Consider the following 15,615-nt stretch of genomic DNA (forward strand, 5'->3'; position numbering starts at 1 on the left):
TTATGATGCTAAATTCTAACAATATTTGGGTTTTATACGCACTACATGTGATGCAGAGATGCTAATTTAAGGGTTGCACACCTTAAAGTCTACGCTGAACCACTCAAACTCCTTGAATGCATCAAGTCGAGGTAAGTGCAACCATCAACTAGACTATTCGGGTATTCCATGGTTTAAAAGACACATCTACGAGATGGTCTCAAGTGTGTCTTTATCCACACGAAAACCATTTGTTGATTATCTTGACCATCGATTTCAAGCAAATCAAATGGGCAACATTGCAGAATTCTACTTCGTGCCTTTAAGATGGCCCTAGGATAGAAGTTTAGCACTTTATCCTAATGTCTAGACTCAAAATGGTTTGGTGGAATCCTTTATCCAAAGAATTAAGCTCATTGCATTGTTTTTACTTTGGAATTGCAACTTACCAACTTTACGTTGGAGTCATGTAGTTTTACACGCTCATGACCAAACTGCATAATATTATTCCCCTCTATCTTTGATACGTGAAAATCTACCACGTATTTCCCATCTGCGGTAATTCGGTTACACAACGATATCACCGCACCGGCATACATCATTGGCCCCTCAGCATATAGTTGGGATCTATGTGAGGAATAATTGTATTTCCATCAATACCTCAAGCCCCTCATATGGGGAGTTATTCAAGGCCAGTATGTCGATTCAATGAGGAACATTTCCAGGCATTAGGGGGAGAGTTCAAGTACCATAAAGAATGCCAGGAGATTAGTTTCAACGCATTTCTGCCTCAAATACACGTACTCAAAGATCCAAACCATGCGTTCAGAAGATTTGCAACACATTACAAATAACCTGCCAGATTTATTTACTGACTATAAAGGTGTCAAAATCCTACTATCCTGCAAAATATGCCTGAAAGAGTGAAGGTACCAACAACAATCACTCCACTCCCCGTTCAAAGCAACAGGGGGGATGTATGGGAATAGTACATCAGGATTCAGCTCCTTGCAAGCAAGGATATCAAGGCCTCTGGATCAGTAAATGCAAGACAACTTCACATTGACAGACACCTAATGGGTAGTATACACCCAATGGATGGGAAACCTCCACCAACCTAGGTCATAGTGCACACAATGATCGGGACATCAGAATACCCGACTCGACCGCATTGGGAAATCGCGAGTAGTCACCATGGGTAACGATATTTTCATCAACTATATATTGATATATAGATTCTGAAGAAACATATAACCGGAAGTCTACAATTGTTGACATAAATTTCTCAACTAGATTGAGAAAACCTTTCACATGATTAAGGTCCTAAGACCATGGCCATGGCAAAGTGTGAACAACACTCGGACTGAACTCAAGCAACGGGTATAATCTAGGTAGAAATAATCGTGCTCAATGATGGGAAGGTATTCACAAAGCAATACCTACACTAGTTTTCTTCTGGAAACAGAATGAGAACAACGAGGTGGTGAAACATAGAGCAAGTATTGTAGCACAAGGGTTCATGCAGATACCCAACTATTCTCCAGAGGTGGAATCTCTTTCCGATAACTTATATTGTTGGCAGTACAAAATCATCTATCTCTGCGGTTGATAGATGTAGTGATTACATATCCATGTGGATCACTAGATTCAGATATAGATGGTTCCCAATGGAATCTCACTTCTGAATCGAAATGCAAAATGCAACATACATAGTCTAAAATTAATAAGCCACCGGATGGCTTATTATTGTCGGTACATTTGGTGCAACTGACATAGTAAGATCCTTACACACGAGGATTACTCCTACACTGACAATTACCCGTACATGTTAAGCATGTGATCATCTAAATGACGGAATTTGAGATGAAGGATTTGGGTAAAACCTCTAGCACCTTCACTCATGCATTATGGTACACCATATTGTCTATATCCAGATTATATTGGAGAAATTGATTGTGGACAAGTCTTATCCATCCATAATTTCCATGGTTATTTGTTCTCTAGACGTGGAGAAAGATTCATATAGACCATGAGGAGATGGAAATAAGATGTTGGGACATAAGGTTCCACATCACAGTGCATGCATTGGATCACCAAACATAATTGGTTGAGACTCAAGAATATCTTTCGATAGCTCCATTGCATCAAATATCTTGTCCTAATCTTTCATTTTCAGATAAATCTGGACATCAATATCTGTGGATACAACGATCAGATCCCTACTATGTCATATCATAGACAAGGTTTGTGTTCTTGCTAGGTGTGGTAGCCATCTCATGAGAGTCTTCGAATTAGATCTCGTGGCTACATCCACCAATCATTATCTCAAAGATAATGTTGCTTGTGTTGCCCGCATGCAAACAGGTTACGTAATAAGCAATATCGCTATGTTGCATATCTTGCAAGTCAAATCATGTGAGTGATTTGTTCACCAAGTCTCTACCAGCTTCTACATTCCAGAAATACATTCATGGAATTGGTATGTGATGGCTTCGGAATTTGCAAGAATCGGGGGAGTATCTTTCTGAATTGTTCATGTTCAAAGCATCATATTATACTCCTTTTCCCTTCACGAGTTTACTTTACAGGTTCTCATAAAGGTTTTTAATGAGGTAATATCAACATGAGATCATATATCATACTTTCTGTTTTCCCCACCGGGTTTTTTAGGAAAGTATATACGACATATTTATTGTCCTCTAAATTTTATGAGTTTCTCATATTGAGTTAAAAGAGACAATAGCCATTATATGTTGCATCATTTTCTTCTTATTTTTCTCACCATGTTTGAAGGAGTTTTAGCAACATATCAAACACCTATCTCCTCACATTTTTCCCATAGGGTTTTTCGAGGAGACCTACTTAAGTTTTTTTTTTAAAGGAAAGCATCTCGGTATTTTATTTCTCAGCCAAAAGAATTACATCATTTATTACATAAGGAAGAATGAAATTGGGTGGATCTCCATCCCATTCAAAAGAAGATGGTGAGCAACTCGATTGGCTTCCCTCGGGCTGTGTTTGAAAGTAACTTCATTGATCATCTTAGTTCTTACAAAACAGTCAGCTAAGGTTGAAGTGTAAGGACCAAAGATCTCCAGCTCCCCATTGCATGCGTTGATTAACTCCAAACAATCAGACTCACATGTGATATGGGTGCAGCCCAACTTCTCAACTAGCTCTAGACCTTTTAGCAAGGTGAGGGCCTCCGCCGAGGCAGCATCTAAGATCATCTGAACAGGGTTGGCTGCTCCTGCAACAGCCTTACCTGCGCTGTTACATATAATGATGAACATTCTCAAAGACAAACCAATTCGGAGGAGCTTTTATCAAGATGATGATACTACATGGACAAGCGTAGATTAGGAAAAGTATTAAGATTTAATTAACACAAGTTAATTAAGGGTTAAATCTTCACTTATCCAAACCGTCATACAAACAGATGCGACTCTTGTAATTGTCGTGTCCCTCCAGATGCGCCCCTTCGAGACTATAAATATGTAACTTGTCATCATCAATAGACACAGTTTTCATTAATCAGATTGCCTCTCGTTTCCACTCTAACATTTACTCCCTCCATTCCTAAATACAAGTCTTTTTAGAGATTCTACTATGGACTACATACGGAGCAAAATGAATGAATCTACACTCTAAACTATGTCTATATACATCCGTATGTAATTTATAATGAAATCTTTAAAAAGACTTATATTTTGAAACGGAGGGAGTAGGACCGTCCACCTATGCATGTACAGGGTGGTTTGGTGCATCGATGCTTTAACTATAGTCACCAAATCTCCCAAAAAAAAAAAAAAGAGGTGCAAACCCTAGAACTCCTACGCAATTCCGGTCCACTTTTTACACATTTGGTAAGGCTGGTATGGAAAGAAATCAAAACACTGGCACGGTGGTTACGATTTCATGACAAGTCATATCACTTTTTTTAACAGAGTCATGGCACATTTTACCCTTTCATAATGATTTGTAATAGATTTTTTTTCAGAACTTTATTGTTATCTTCGCCAAACACTCGATTTTTGCAGGCATGCTCGGCATTTCTGGCAAGAAGTGTTGATGGCAACAAAACACTGCCCAAGCGATTGCCTGAGTAAGTGCCGCAGCTAGACCCTGCCCGGTCCGAGCAACGGCTTCACATGAACAGTAGATAACTTCTGAAACAAACTTGTACAGTGGAGATACAGAGCCCCCACCACATCCGATAACTGTGTTCAACAATCTGAGGTTTACATACGGGACCAGGGTAATGTTCCCAAACTGACAGGCGACTGCCCTATGTACTTGGTGTAACATATAGCACCTTTCCAACCACCAAACAAAAATCCATCTCCAAACGAACAGCCTCATACAACCCTGTGAAACATCCCGGAAGACTATCTATTTGAAATGAAGCGCAAAATTTTCTATAACATGAACTAAAATGCTAATTAAATTGCTGCCCAAACTGTAACCGGATAAGCCAATCCTAGATCACATGAAAGCTTATAGAATGAGGAGAAACGGGTTTTACATCATCCCTGTAACAAACCTGCAACAAGAAAGGACAGCAACTGTAACACATTAGCTGAAGAAATGTGATGCTACACGAAAATGTATGATCAGCACTCGGAAGATGTGACTTGCCTTTACAAACCGAACCTCTTAAGCAGGTTGCTGTTCCACTATCCACTATTGGTCAGGAGTCAGCACTGCAAAACAACAAGGCAGACATTAGGAACATAACACTTTGAAAGGTTAACAAAGCAGCCAATAGAAACACTTCACACAAAAACCAGTTAATGAACTTGTTTGACATTTTAACTAGAATTTTTAAAACTTATTGCTACACGCCTCGATTTAGTTGTCTATTAAACACTTCATCCGTTTACCATATTATCAACCGGGGAAAGACAAAAAAAGGAACGACATGTCAATTGCTACATAAACAGTAAAAATAATTGTTAAATAGGCCAACAAGGGCAGAGGATTGGTTTCGCAGGCTTTTTATTTAGAGACTGTTGGGCTATCTTCCAAAACATAATTAATGGGGATTCGTAAGTTATTTGAACTCCCCCAAGCTCCCCCAGGTTATGGGGACATTCATCAGACTTCAGGTAGTCAGAAGGTTTGCCCTAAAGCTAAAGGCCAAATGGTTAGACAACCGAAGGATATCTATATATCTCCAGAATAGGCAAATATCATCGAGTAGCAGGTTTTCCTTAAGATTATTGGTGCACTGGGAGAAAAGACCAATAAGGATTTGGGACTGTACACTTGCTCAACTACAGCTTTTATGCTGATGGTTCTCCTTTGTTCGTACCCCACTGTTCCTCGCTATCATTTCCATTCACATGGATAGTGCCATCAGTAGAACCATCAGCCTCGACCTCAACAGCATCTTCTTGGCTCTCTTCTGCTTCGTCATCTTCAAAAACCTGTTGAAGCAAGATGGCGTTATCATTTATGCAAGGATGGTATGTGATAGGGACCAAAAGAAGAACATAAAAATATTTACATTCAAAATAGATGCAGTGACTTCCATAAGTTGACCTGACTAACCAACACACTGTACCGATCAGGCTGCGTTTGGCAGCTAAGCTTTTGGAGTTTTTTACAATATCATTTTTCATACACCATAGTTTTTTTAAAGAGGCCTTCATTCGTACTATGGTTTTTTATAGTTTTGACAACTTTGGTGTGCTTGGGGTCAACAAATACCAGAGTTTTATAAACCATGGTATTTTCGCAGTATTTCAAAAAGAGGCCTTGACCTAGTTTTTGTAGACTAAACTGAGAAAAGTGGTTTTTAGATACCAGAGCATTCATTACGCAGGCATTGAAATACTGAGGTTTTAGATCACTATGGTTTTCAAAATACTGTGCTGCTAAACTAAGCCTTGGTGGTAACAGTGTAGTTGTAGAATTATTCCTATTAGGGGCTTGTTTGGATTGCAACAAGAAATACGAAATAAAAATATAAAATCCCTTTTCAGGCCTACTGAGTTAGAGAGATTAAAGTATATAGTAACATACAAGTCATGAGGATGAGGATCTGAATAAAACAAAAAATCTAAATACTGAGCGATCGGTTCCAGGCCTTAGGGACCAAACTCTCTTGGGCACCACCAATGGGAGGAGATGAGTGGGGAGGACGAAAGAGGAAGGAGAGGATGATGAGGAAGATGAGGGGGGTGACATCATGTCGACTACAAAGGAGAAGACCACCAGGAGGTTAAATGGGGCGTGGGATTACATATGGGAGATGGGCACGAACTTCCGCGCCCTAGCGCACTGTCCAAGACAAAATACCAAATAATTTGTGCATTTGTAAGCTCACCCTAATGTGTTCAAGCGAAATTCGTATCACCGAGAAATGTATCAAATGGCAGAAAAATACCACTTGGCAAGCCCATCTTACAACCAAGAATAGTAGAAACACACTGACAACGAATACACTTATTCTCTATGAATCAGACACAATAAGAGAAACTGCTTTCGGCCCAGAGGATAATAGCATGGGATATCTTCCGAAAGAAGATAAACCAAACAAGATTCCCCACCAACAGATAATGACTGAATTTCATGGAAAGGATCATGATTACTAACTCTTCAACATTTAGTCATTATACCATTGATATTGTCTCAGCTGTTAACATACAAGGAAAGGATGATGCAGTGCTAGGGGATAGTGATGCAAAACACACACCCACAGGTTACTGAGCAGGTCTATTTTGTTGCAACTATAACATGCAGTCATGCACATAATTAGTTAATTTATTATCAGTTTATTGGAAATGTATAATTTTCTCTGAAGGCGCAAATGTTACCCCTCTAATGGAAACATGCCAACAACCAACTACAAACTGAAAGAACCGCTGACAAATTTTATAACGAATTAATAGCCTAATTGCGCAAGCTACTTTCGGCTTACACAACTATTTTCTGCATGAGTATATACCTCTTGAACAGTGTCATTTTCATTTGTTAGCTCCTCCTCATCGTGTACATCCTCTTCATGTACGTCCTCCTCTTCTTGTACATGCATGTTCTTGAAAGCTTCCACAAGACTCTCATTGGGCCTTTCAGAATGAATCATGTATTCCTCAGCAGGTGGATAGATACCCCTGTTAAAAAAAGGATTTTTGTCAGAAGGGTGACAAATTAATAGCTTGAAAAACATGCACTGGCATCATTTTCAATTTCGTCAGATGTTCCAGTTAAAGCTAAATCCAAACCCTAGTTGCATTGATGAAAGAATGTGATCAGTAAAACTTAACAGCAACATTGCTTTAACAATATAAATGAACCAAAACCTTTTGGGGGCGACAGTAGCTTCTACATTGAGAGCAATCTGCCAGTCTTCAAATAAGTTTGGGTACTCATCAGGATCTGCCAATGACTCTGCTGCTTTTGAGTTTACCTACGAAGCATATGAAACAAAGCGAACACCATCAGTTCGTAAGATGTGGCCCCTGGACATTAGAGAAAGTGCAGCATAAGTCCAAACAAGAGACAAATCAACAAATAGCAAAGCATGATTCCAGCTAATGTTTACATCATCACTCAAACAATACGTAACCATCCTGAATTCAGTGTATCGGAGTTAGCGCGGATATTATTCTTATTGAATTTGAAGCATCATTATAATCCAACTCTGTGACTGCTAGAGCTGAACCATATCATGGAATTGACGAACGACAATTACATGCTTCATTGTGCAACTTATGTTGAAGTAACAATTTATGCTGAGGAGATGTGTGCGCTAACAGTTTAACATCAAATTGTTATCATGAAGGCCTGGAAACTAGAGAACAAAAGCAAAGAATTTACAAGGCTGGCAGTACCTTTTGGAGATCTTTTTTCCATAATGCTACAATCTCAGGGACTTTGCTCGGAAGATAAGATCTCGCCATCAATGCTGCTTCTGGAATGCGATTGCTGTATAGAGAAGAGTTGCACAGTTAAACATACAATAACATGTTTGAAGAAGTGATGTATGAAACAGGACAGTCTCACTAAAACGATCATACCTTTCAATCAACAATTGAAGGCATTCCTCCAACTTGCCTAGCATGAACAAACAAAGGAACGCAACATTGTTCTTTCCTTGTTCTTTAGCCATTGATGCCAATTTTGTTATCCCTTCAGCATCCCCAATGGATGAATACAAAAGCAATAGACCGCTGAGATCTAGTGCATGTAGAAGGCACTCCTCTGCCATCTCGAGCTGCAAAAAAGTTGTATGACACATGAGAAGGACACAACATGGGAAAGTTATTTGGACGCAACTTATATAGGTTTTGCATCCTAGTACAAGATAAAAATATAACATGGCAAAGTTTATTAGAATGCAACTTAAAGACTCATTCCGACGCTGAGTAATTAGCTTTTACATTTCCTTTTTTTTGTTAAAATTAAGGTTGAAGAGGACATGTTGAATTGAAACAGCATTTCTGATTCAAGCATGATGTTGAGCGACAACTAAAGTACATCATTTCCATCAAAACTGTGCTCTCATACATCTCTACATCCATGCCGTATTATATTAGGTTGTATTCTGCCTAGTCATAGTTATTAGCTCATCCATTTATCAAATATTAGTAAACTCAAGTGATATGGCAAAACAATCCAATTCATTAGCACAGTATATAGTGAGCGTACGAGGTAACTGATAGACACAGTAGCTGTGTACCTTTCCAGTTGAGATAGCTAACTCCCCTAACTGCTTCCACTTGGACTCACTTTGCACCTCAAGAGCAATTGCCTGCAAAATAACTACTCAGAATATTTGAATGAAGGAGGGAACTTTCTTGGAAATGTGAAAAAACAATAGTCAACTATGCCTTTGCATCATCAACGCGACCAAGCTGCACAGCCAGGTCAAATCTGTAATTAGAGTCCGTTGCTATGTCAAGGGCTTCCTCTAACATGCCCCGCGATTCCAAGAAATGTGCCACGCTGAAAATAAAAGGTTATCTTTGTATGCCAAGGCAAAAACTGCAAAGTACAACAAATAGTAGAACATGGGGCACCTGTCATATTGTTCCTTCGGTATAGATGGCAAAATATCATTTGCACGATCAAAATCCCCACGCAGCACTAGTGTTTTATACTCGATCAAACTAAGGAGTAGAGTGTACCCAACAACACTACAATAAGAAGAAGTGTTAGCTTCAGAAGTTTATTGTGAGTTGATGCCATAAAAGAATACCAGAGCAATAAAGATAAAACTCACTTAAATTGCTTGTCAATAAGATAGACACGGCTCTGGTTAGCAAGATATCCTAGTAAATACATTGGCCGGTCCAAGTGAAATAAGGTTGTGACCTGTAATACATGGAACCGTATGACTTGGAGTGATACAAACAGTAACGAATGATCTAACTGGAATCATACATAGAAACGCCTTTTTATATGATAAAAACATTCACCTCTCCTCCTACACAGTAATTAAGCCGTGATGAAGAATTATTGTAGATAAAACAATCGCCAACCCATAGCCCAGTTCGGATGCGTTCATTGATCTCATGAAGCAGTTCAAAGGCGTCTTCAACACCTTCCTCACCAACTGAACCCCCTCCGTCCAAATGAGAAGATACAACATCCCTCTGGAAGATAAAGAGATAATGTTGTATTAGTATAGACTTTTAAATTAGAAAAACAATTGCATAGAAGTGCTTGATGTAAGAGTTGCTGACGTTTTGGCAAAATTAACACAACAAAAGAACATTTGTAAATGACGCCTGCAGATGTCACATAACTACAAACTGTAAGAAGGCAACACAGTTCTTAACAGAACTCACATTGTACTTCAAAATGTAGAATGATGTATCACTTGCAACTGTCACCAAATCACCACTGTCAGCCCAGTAGAGATTCTACAAGAGAACAGCAGATTTTTTTTAGTCGCATAACATACCAGATGACATGGAAAAGGTGTTTGATTCTTGAAGCAACACAATAAACTTACCTTCACATTGACATCAATTCGACGTATCAACCTGCAATCCGCCCAGTCGTAAAAGCAGATGAAATCATTTGTACACATAGCCAATAATACTCCACCAAACACACGTTCGACGGAGAATGTTGGTCTTATACTTTTCCTCTCCTGAAATTATTAGATATCTATCTTTCAGATTTTGTAGTAACAAAGATTGACATATGGAAATAGTTGTTCAAGTGTTAGCTTTCAAGCCTTTCATTCTCCACCCCACAGCAAGTGTCCAGTTCAAGCATTCACATACTAACATGCAAAATACAATATGTTGACTACCAAATGCTCAAGTTCCCAGTCTGGTCCTGAACCAGCAGCAGAAAATACTTGTGCATGTCATATATTTACTTTGCACTTTACAGTTTACATAAGAAAATATATTTCCTTGTTTCTAACATATGCCTGTTTTCATTTTTCACATAGATAGGAAATTGTGAAATCAAGATAAGATGAGACAAAATTGAAATGACTACCATTATTATTAAAAAAATGCGCAGCCAACTTGTATGGTTAGTTGGGCAAACAGCGCTTGTATTATGAAAAAGAACAAATATCGATTGAACATCTATAAATTGCAGGAGTTCTGGGTTCATTCATGTATGAAGATGGGAATAAAACACGGAATGGAATTTGTGTTATAGCATTGCGTTTTCTCTTATCCATAGATGTTTCTCAAAGACAGAACCATAATAGTTACACATCAATACTAGTAGGGAAATGGAGATGTTTGCTTGGTACAAACCTGGAAATTTTTACTGTATATCTTTATCCTCGAGGTGCTTTCCCTTACAGCATATTCGCCATCAGATGACCAAGCGAATTCAAGTGCAGAACCAAAAGATCTATTTCTCCATGCTAGTGCTGTATAAATTATGTATTCTCCATCTCCACATACAACAACAAATCTCCCGTTGGGATTGTGCCTTAAGTTCTGAAATGAAAATCAAAGCAATTAACTTGCGAATGAAAATGGAACAATATAATAGTAAAGCTACAAAAAAGGTTTACTGTTTAACATGAAGACAAATTCCTGTTAATTCAAAGTAATGTGCAAGTTGTACAGAAGAATATCTTAGTAATGTGCAAGTTGAATCTCTTGGTGGTCATAAGTCATAACAACCTCATGCGCACTTCTTTAAACCATCGAAGTTTAATTCAAAACCAACACTCAATTCCATATTGTGCTATTACTAATCATGAACTTATGCATTTCACTTTAGTAGAAGAGCTTCATTATACCGCAGCAACTGTAAATGCCGGAAATAATAGGATATCTAAATGTAAAAATGTGGTTACACCAAAAGTAACTCACAATCCTGCACATTTCAAAGTATATTTGAATAAAAATATTTTAGCATGCATGATTACATGTTCTATAGTAATGTGAATCTTGCTTAAACAGAAAAAAGAACGACCAATCAGAAACATGGGAGTAAAAACAAACATCTACTCCCTCTGTAAACTAATATAAGAACGTTTAGATCACTAACATAGTGATCTCACTAAACGCTCTTATATTAGTTTACGGAGGGAGTAGATGATAAATAACAGCATCACTATGTGAATGAGGCATTCACTACGATATAAAATATAACCTACTTGTGGATAAAGATCACAGCTGCCCAGCTCCTTCACAGCCAACGGTAATCGCTCACCATCCGCAATCTGGCAGATGATACAGGTTACAGAACATACATAAAGCTTATACCAAAATTAACAAGCCTTCAACACATTAACATGGCAAAGAAGAAGAACCTCATTGCCTGCACCAACAGTCTTGATATTAACAGTTTGGATTTCGTTATGTTTTGCCCATATGATTTTTCCACTGTTGTCCATGCTAGCAACCGGAACTTCACGGCCAATTTTTATCATAATTGTCCCTTCATCATATCCAATCACAATCCTATAAAAATTAAAATATTATATATCACTACCTTAACTTGAAAGGAAAGAACAAGTAAATAAAAGCATGAAGTCTGCATTTTCAGTGAAGAATTTTTTTGGAAGAAACAGTTTAGCAGATACACAATGTTGTCACAATATAAGGAAATTGTGTCGCAGAAAAAGAAAATGGATTGTTAGTGCGTGTGGAGCTTCAGTAGCAGATGAGAAGACATATTCGTGTATTGGCCCTTCACATTTACCATATTACCATAGAACTGAAATAGAGCAAGAGCTAAATATCCATTACCTTCTTGACCCCTTCATGTATCCTAAAGCCCAAACTCGCTCAAGACCATAATTAAGAGTGTTCTCAAGCCTGAAAGTGCATCAAGCAAAGTGTTATTCACTTGTTCTACAAGAAAAGAAATGATTAAATGCTTGGGAGAGATGGAAGAATTAAGAATAGACCACATTCTTGCTCATGATTCATGAACAAGGCACTATCTACACTGCCAATTTAAAGAAATAAACTGGCATGAGTTGGGAAATAACGAATGTGTATAGTCCAGTGCAGAAGATATTACTATTATTGTAAACAAAAAACATGTAGAACAAAAAACTACAGCCAGTAACTGTATTGCGTGTAATTAAATAGATGTTAGTAAAACAAAGCTGGTTTTCAGACAGCGCACTGTTAGTATCATCTCCAAGCAATATCATAGTATGAGAGAGAGAGAGAGAGTACCTGTAGGTTGTAGAGTGCCACAATCGAACTGTGCCATCCTCTGAGCCAGTAATTATAATAGGTAGTTCTGGATGGAAACAGACAGCGGACACATTGTGTGCATGTCCTTCGAGTGTTTGAACACAGCTCTTGGTTTGGTAATCCCAAACCTGATCCAACAAATTGAGTAATAAGTCAGATCAATCCCAATATACCCTTACAATAGCACAATTCATTGCAGAGGACACACCTTTGCAGTCTGATCATCAGATCCAGTAATTAAAAATGGCCGATCACCACCGGTGAAGTAATCAACACAGTTCACGCCTTTTGAGTGGCCATCTAATGTGAAGTTAGGATCAGGAGAACCAATACTCCATATCTGAAGTTCAGGTTCAATATTAGGATATTAGGCAGGGTACAGACCAAGATACAAAACAGGACTCAGTTTAACCAGCATCTTTTTGAGGAACAAATACAAACCTTTATCGTGCGATCAAGGGAAGCACTAGCAAAAGTATTGGTATCCTTTGGGTTAAATGTGACTTGCATCACATAGTGAGAATGCCCCTCAAATATGTGAGTGCATGCCCAACCCTTATCCCAATCCCAAAGCTTAATTAACATGTCATCGGATGATGACAGCACAAAAGGCTGGGTTGGATGAACAGCCACACACCTGATGTAATCAGTATGAGCTTCAAATACCTTGACCTTATCCATTGTATTGTAATTGTACACGCGGATAAACATATCATCGGCACCAGCAACAACCCATTGCTTCCGTGCAATAAATTTAGCCGAACGAACTGCGACAGACATGATATATCAAAATGATGGTATATCTGGCAAGATAAGTAAGCAATTCGGTGGGAAAGCATACCTGGTAACTCTGTGACTTCAAATGATTTCACCATTGTCTAGAGATAAATAAATATATAGTTTTGTCAGTCAAGTCTTAAGATAAGCTATACAAAGTCATTTATCTCAGTCATAAGAAGATAAAAAGATGCATTTTCATTTTCCGCCTCCTCTGCCCCTTTGTTCCCTTACAATAAAGTGACATAGATATAGATTAGCGATTACCTAAAAATAGATGGAAGTTTCTTGTTACTTTAACCTCGTCGGCAGATTTTAAAAATAGTGACATCAAAGTTTTTTTTTCTCTGGATTTTACGTAATTGCTAATCTACACATGTTCGATATTCCCTCTCTTTTCCCGTTCTAGGAGAAGTCACTACCAGTGACATATCACCTAGCTCATTACTATACACACCGTAAATCGCGTTTCAGAAATATACAAATTAAATCTAAGTACATCTTCATTTCTATACATGAACGGAAATATCTAGTTTCATTACAACATACAAGGTACAAGTGACACCATCATCATTGCTTATAATCTTCATCGAGTTAGCTGAAAAATTACAAAGGCAGATTATGAGGCGGGCTGCTGTGAACAGTCACCTACCTGCGTTTGGTAGTTCCAGATGCAGACACTCCCCGAGTAAAGACTCGACAAAATCCTGTGTAGCACAAGAGAATGGTCACGCTATTTACCACGGTTAGGCGGAAGCTTTGATCACCCGCACGTGAATTTCGTAGCCAAAATCAAAACCAAGATCATTTTCACATCACACGAACTGCCCACTAACCATGGCTCTGTCGGATGCAGATCCGCGGACTTGACCCTCTCCGACCTCTGCGCGAGCTTCCTCTGATACAACCAAACACAAAACCGACATAAGCGACACCACACCAGACATTCACCGAGTAGATCCCAGTAAGAGGCATCGCGATTACCTTGATATCCAACCGGAGCGGCTGCCACATTCACGGCCATCACCCAAAAAAAAACACGAGAAAGGGAAATCAAGTCAGTACATAGCGCAACAGAACCCCAGATCCACCGGGAATTCGACATGTCTCGCGGCGGATCTCGCCGCGGCGGATCTCGCCGCGGCGGCGGCGTGTAGCCCGCGCGCGATACGAACACACTAAGCGACGGCCAGCCCCGCCATCGCCTGATCTCGGATCGCATTCGCGTGTAAGCGGCGAGGAGGGGCGGGGAGGGAGCAATTTGTCGGGAGGGCGGGAGACAGGCACACGTACCATTGTGGCGGCTCGGAAGCGCGCCGAAGCGGGAACCTCGGGAGGACGAGGTTCCTGGGGGTTTGTGGTCGCGGGAGCGTGAGAGGCGGAGCCGCTTGGGTGGCCTCTCGCCGGGCCGGGAGGGGGAGGGCGCGGCGCGGAGAAGAGAAGATTTGTGAACGAAGGAGGAAGGGTGGGAAGGAGGAAGTGGGTGATGGCAAACGGGGTCTCGGTCGCTCGGAGGCAGTAGTATGGTCGATTGGATCTGAAGGTTGTGTGTGTGCGTGTGTTGCACTGTTAGCCTTTCCGATGTTGACTTCTACTGCTGACGTAGTAGCTAAGCAACGGTAGATGAGATCGTCCTCTGAGCTCTTAAGACGTTGTTATTGGACTTTACCAAATGATCTACTGCGGTCAATGTACAATGGCGCTATCTAAGTTCTTTCATCACGGATGGTGTTTTCCGAAAACCTAACCCCCTCCTAGGCGATCAGGTCTTCGAGGGAAAAAGAAGGCGGCCGCGGATCTCATCGGCGGGCTCACCGGATTCACCGATCAAGGATGGCGACGTCCTCTGGGTCGGGGAACTCACGTGAAGCCGCGCTCTCGTCCAAATCGGCAAGGGCTCGGATTTAGGGAGCGCTCGAAAAGCTAAACATCTCCGAGGAAGAAGCAACACCACTAGTATACGTCGATGACGACGCTATGAAAAAGTTGTCGCTTGCATGGAAGATCCTTTACCGGAACATCTTCCACATAGACGATCGCCAACGTTTTGCAATTAGCTTGTGGAAACCTTATGGACTTGGTCTTTCATTCTGTACGAGAAACCATGTTTGTATTTGATTTCGAATCACAACATGATCAGGATCGAGTCGGAGATGGATCGTCTTCGCATGTTAGCAAACATGCAATGATTTTGGAGGAATTCGTGGCGTGTATG

At 39.8% G+C, this 15,615-nt stretch overlaps 1 protein-coding gene across 4 annotated transcripts; it reads right to left on the reverse strand.

Annotated features, from left to right (window-relative positions):
• Nucleotides 1-4,142: 4,142 nt before the first annotated feature.
• On the reverse strand, nt 4,143-14,969 carry LOC109771958 (coatomer subunit beta'-2). Of its 4 annotated transcripts, none has more exons than XR_002234989.4 (26): nt 14,694-14,969; nt 14,385-14,405; nt 14,237-14,298; nt 14,053-14,107; nt 13,465-13,501; nt 13,065-13,390; nt 12,832-12,963; nt 12,603-12,751; nt 12,165-12,233; nt 11,726-11,876; nt 11,570-11,635; nt 10,713-10,901; nt 9,944-10,084; nt 9,777-9,851; nt 9,405-9,581; nt 9,209-9,300; nt 9,006-9,122; nt 8,817-8,931; nt 8,666-8,737; nt 8,004-8,200; nt 7,818-7,911; nt 7,287-7,393; nt 6,932-7,097; nt 5,246-5,408; nt 4,618-4,682; nt 4,143-4,522 (listed from the first exon to the last, which is right to left on the reverse strand). XR_002234989.4 is itself a non-coding variant. In XM_020330655.4 (26 exons), the coding sequence occupies exons 1-25, from the start codon at nt 14,694-14,696 to the stop codon at nt 4,663-4,665; spliced, it is 2,748 nt and encodes a 915-aa protein (XP_020186244.1). In that variant the 5' UTR covers nt 14,697-14,969; the 3' UTR covers nt 4,143-4,522; nt 4,618-4,662. The 4 variants fall into 4 exon arrangements, 2 of the variants coding, with proteins under 2 accessions (XP_020186244.1, XP_020186243.1); XM_020330655.4 differs by having other exon boundaries at nt 5,294-5,408; XR_002234988.3 differs by lacking the exon at nt 14,694-14,969 and having other exon boundaries at nt 14,237-14,424.
• Nucleotides 14,970-15,615: the final 646 nt, after the last annotated feature.

This window comes from Aegilops tauschii, chromosome 6 (genome assembly GCF_002575655.3).
Source record: "Aegilops tauschii subsp. strangulata cultivar AL8/78 chromosome 6, Aet v6.0, whole genome shotgun sequence".
In the NCBI taxonomy this organism is placed as follows: Eukaryota; Viridiplantae; Streptophyta; class Magnoliopsida; order Poales; family Poaceae; genus Aegilops; species Aegilops tauschii.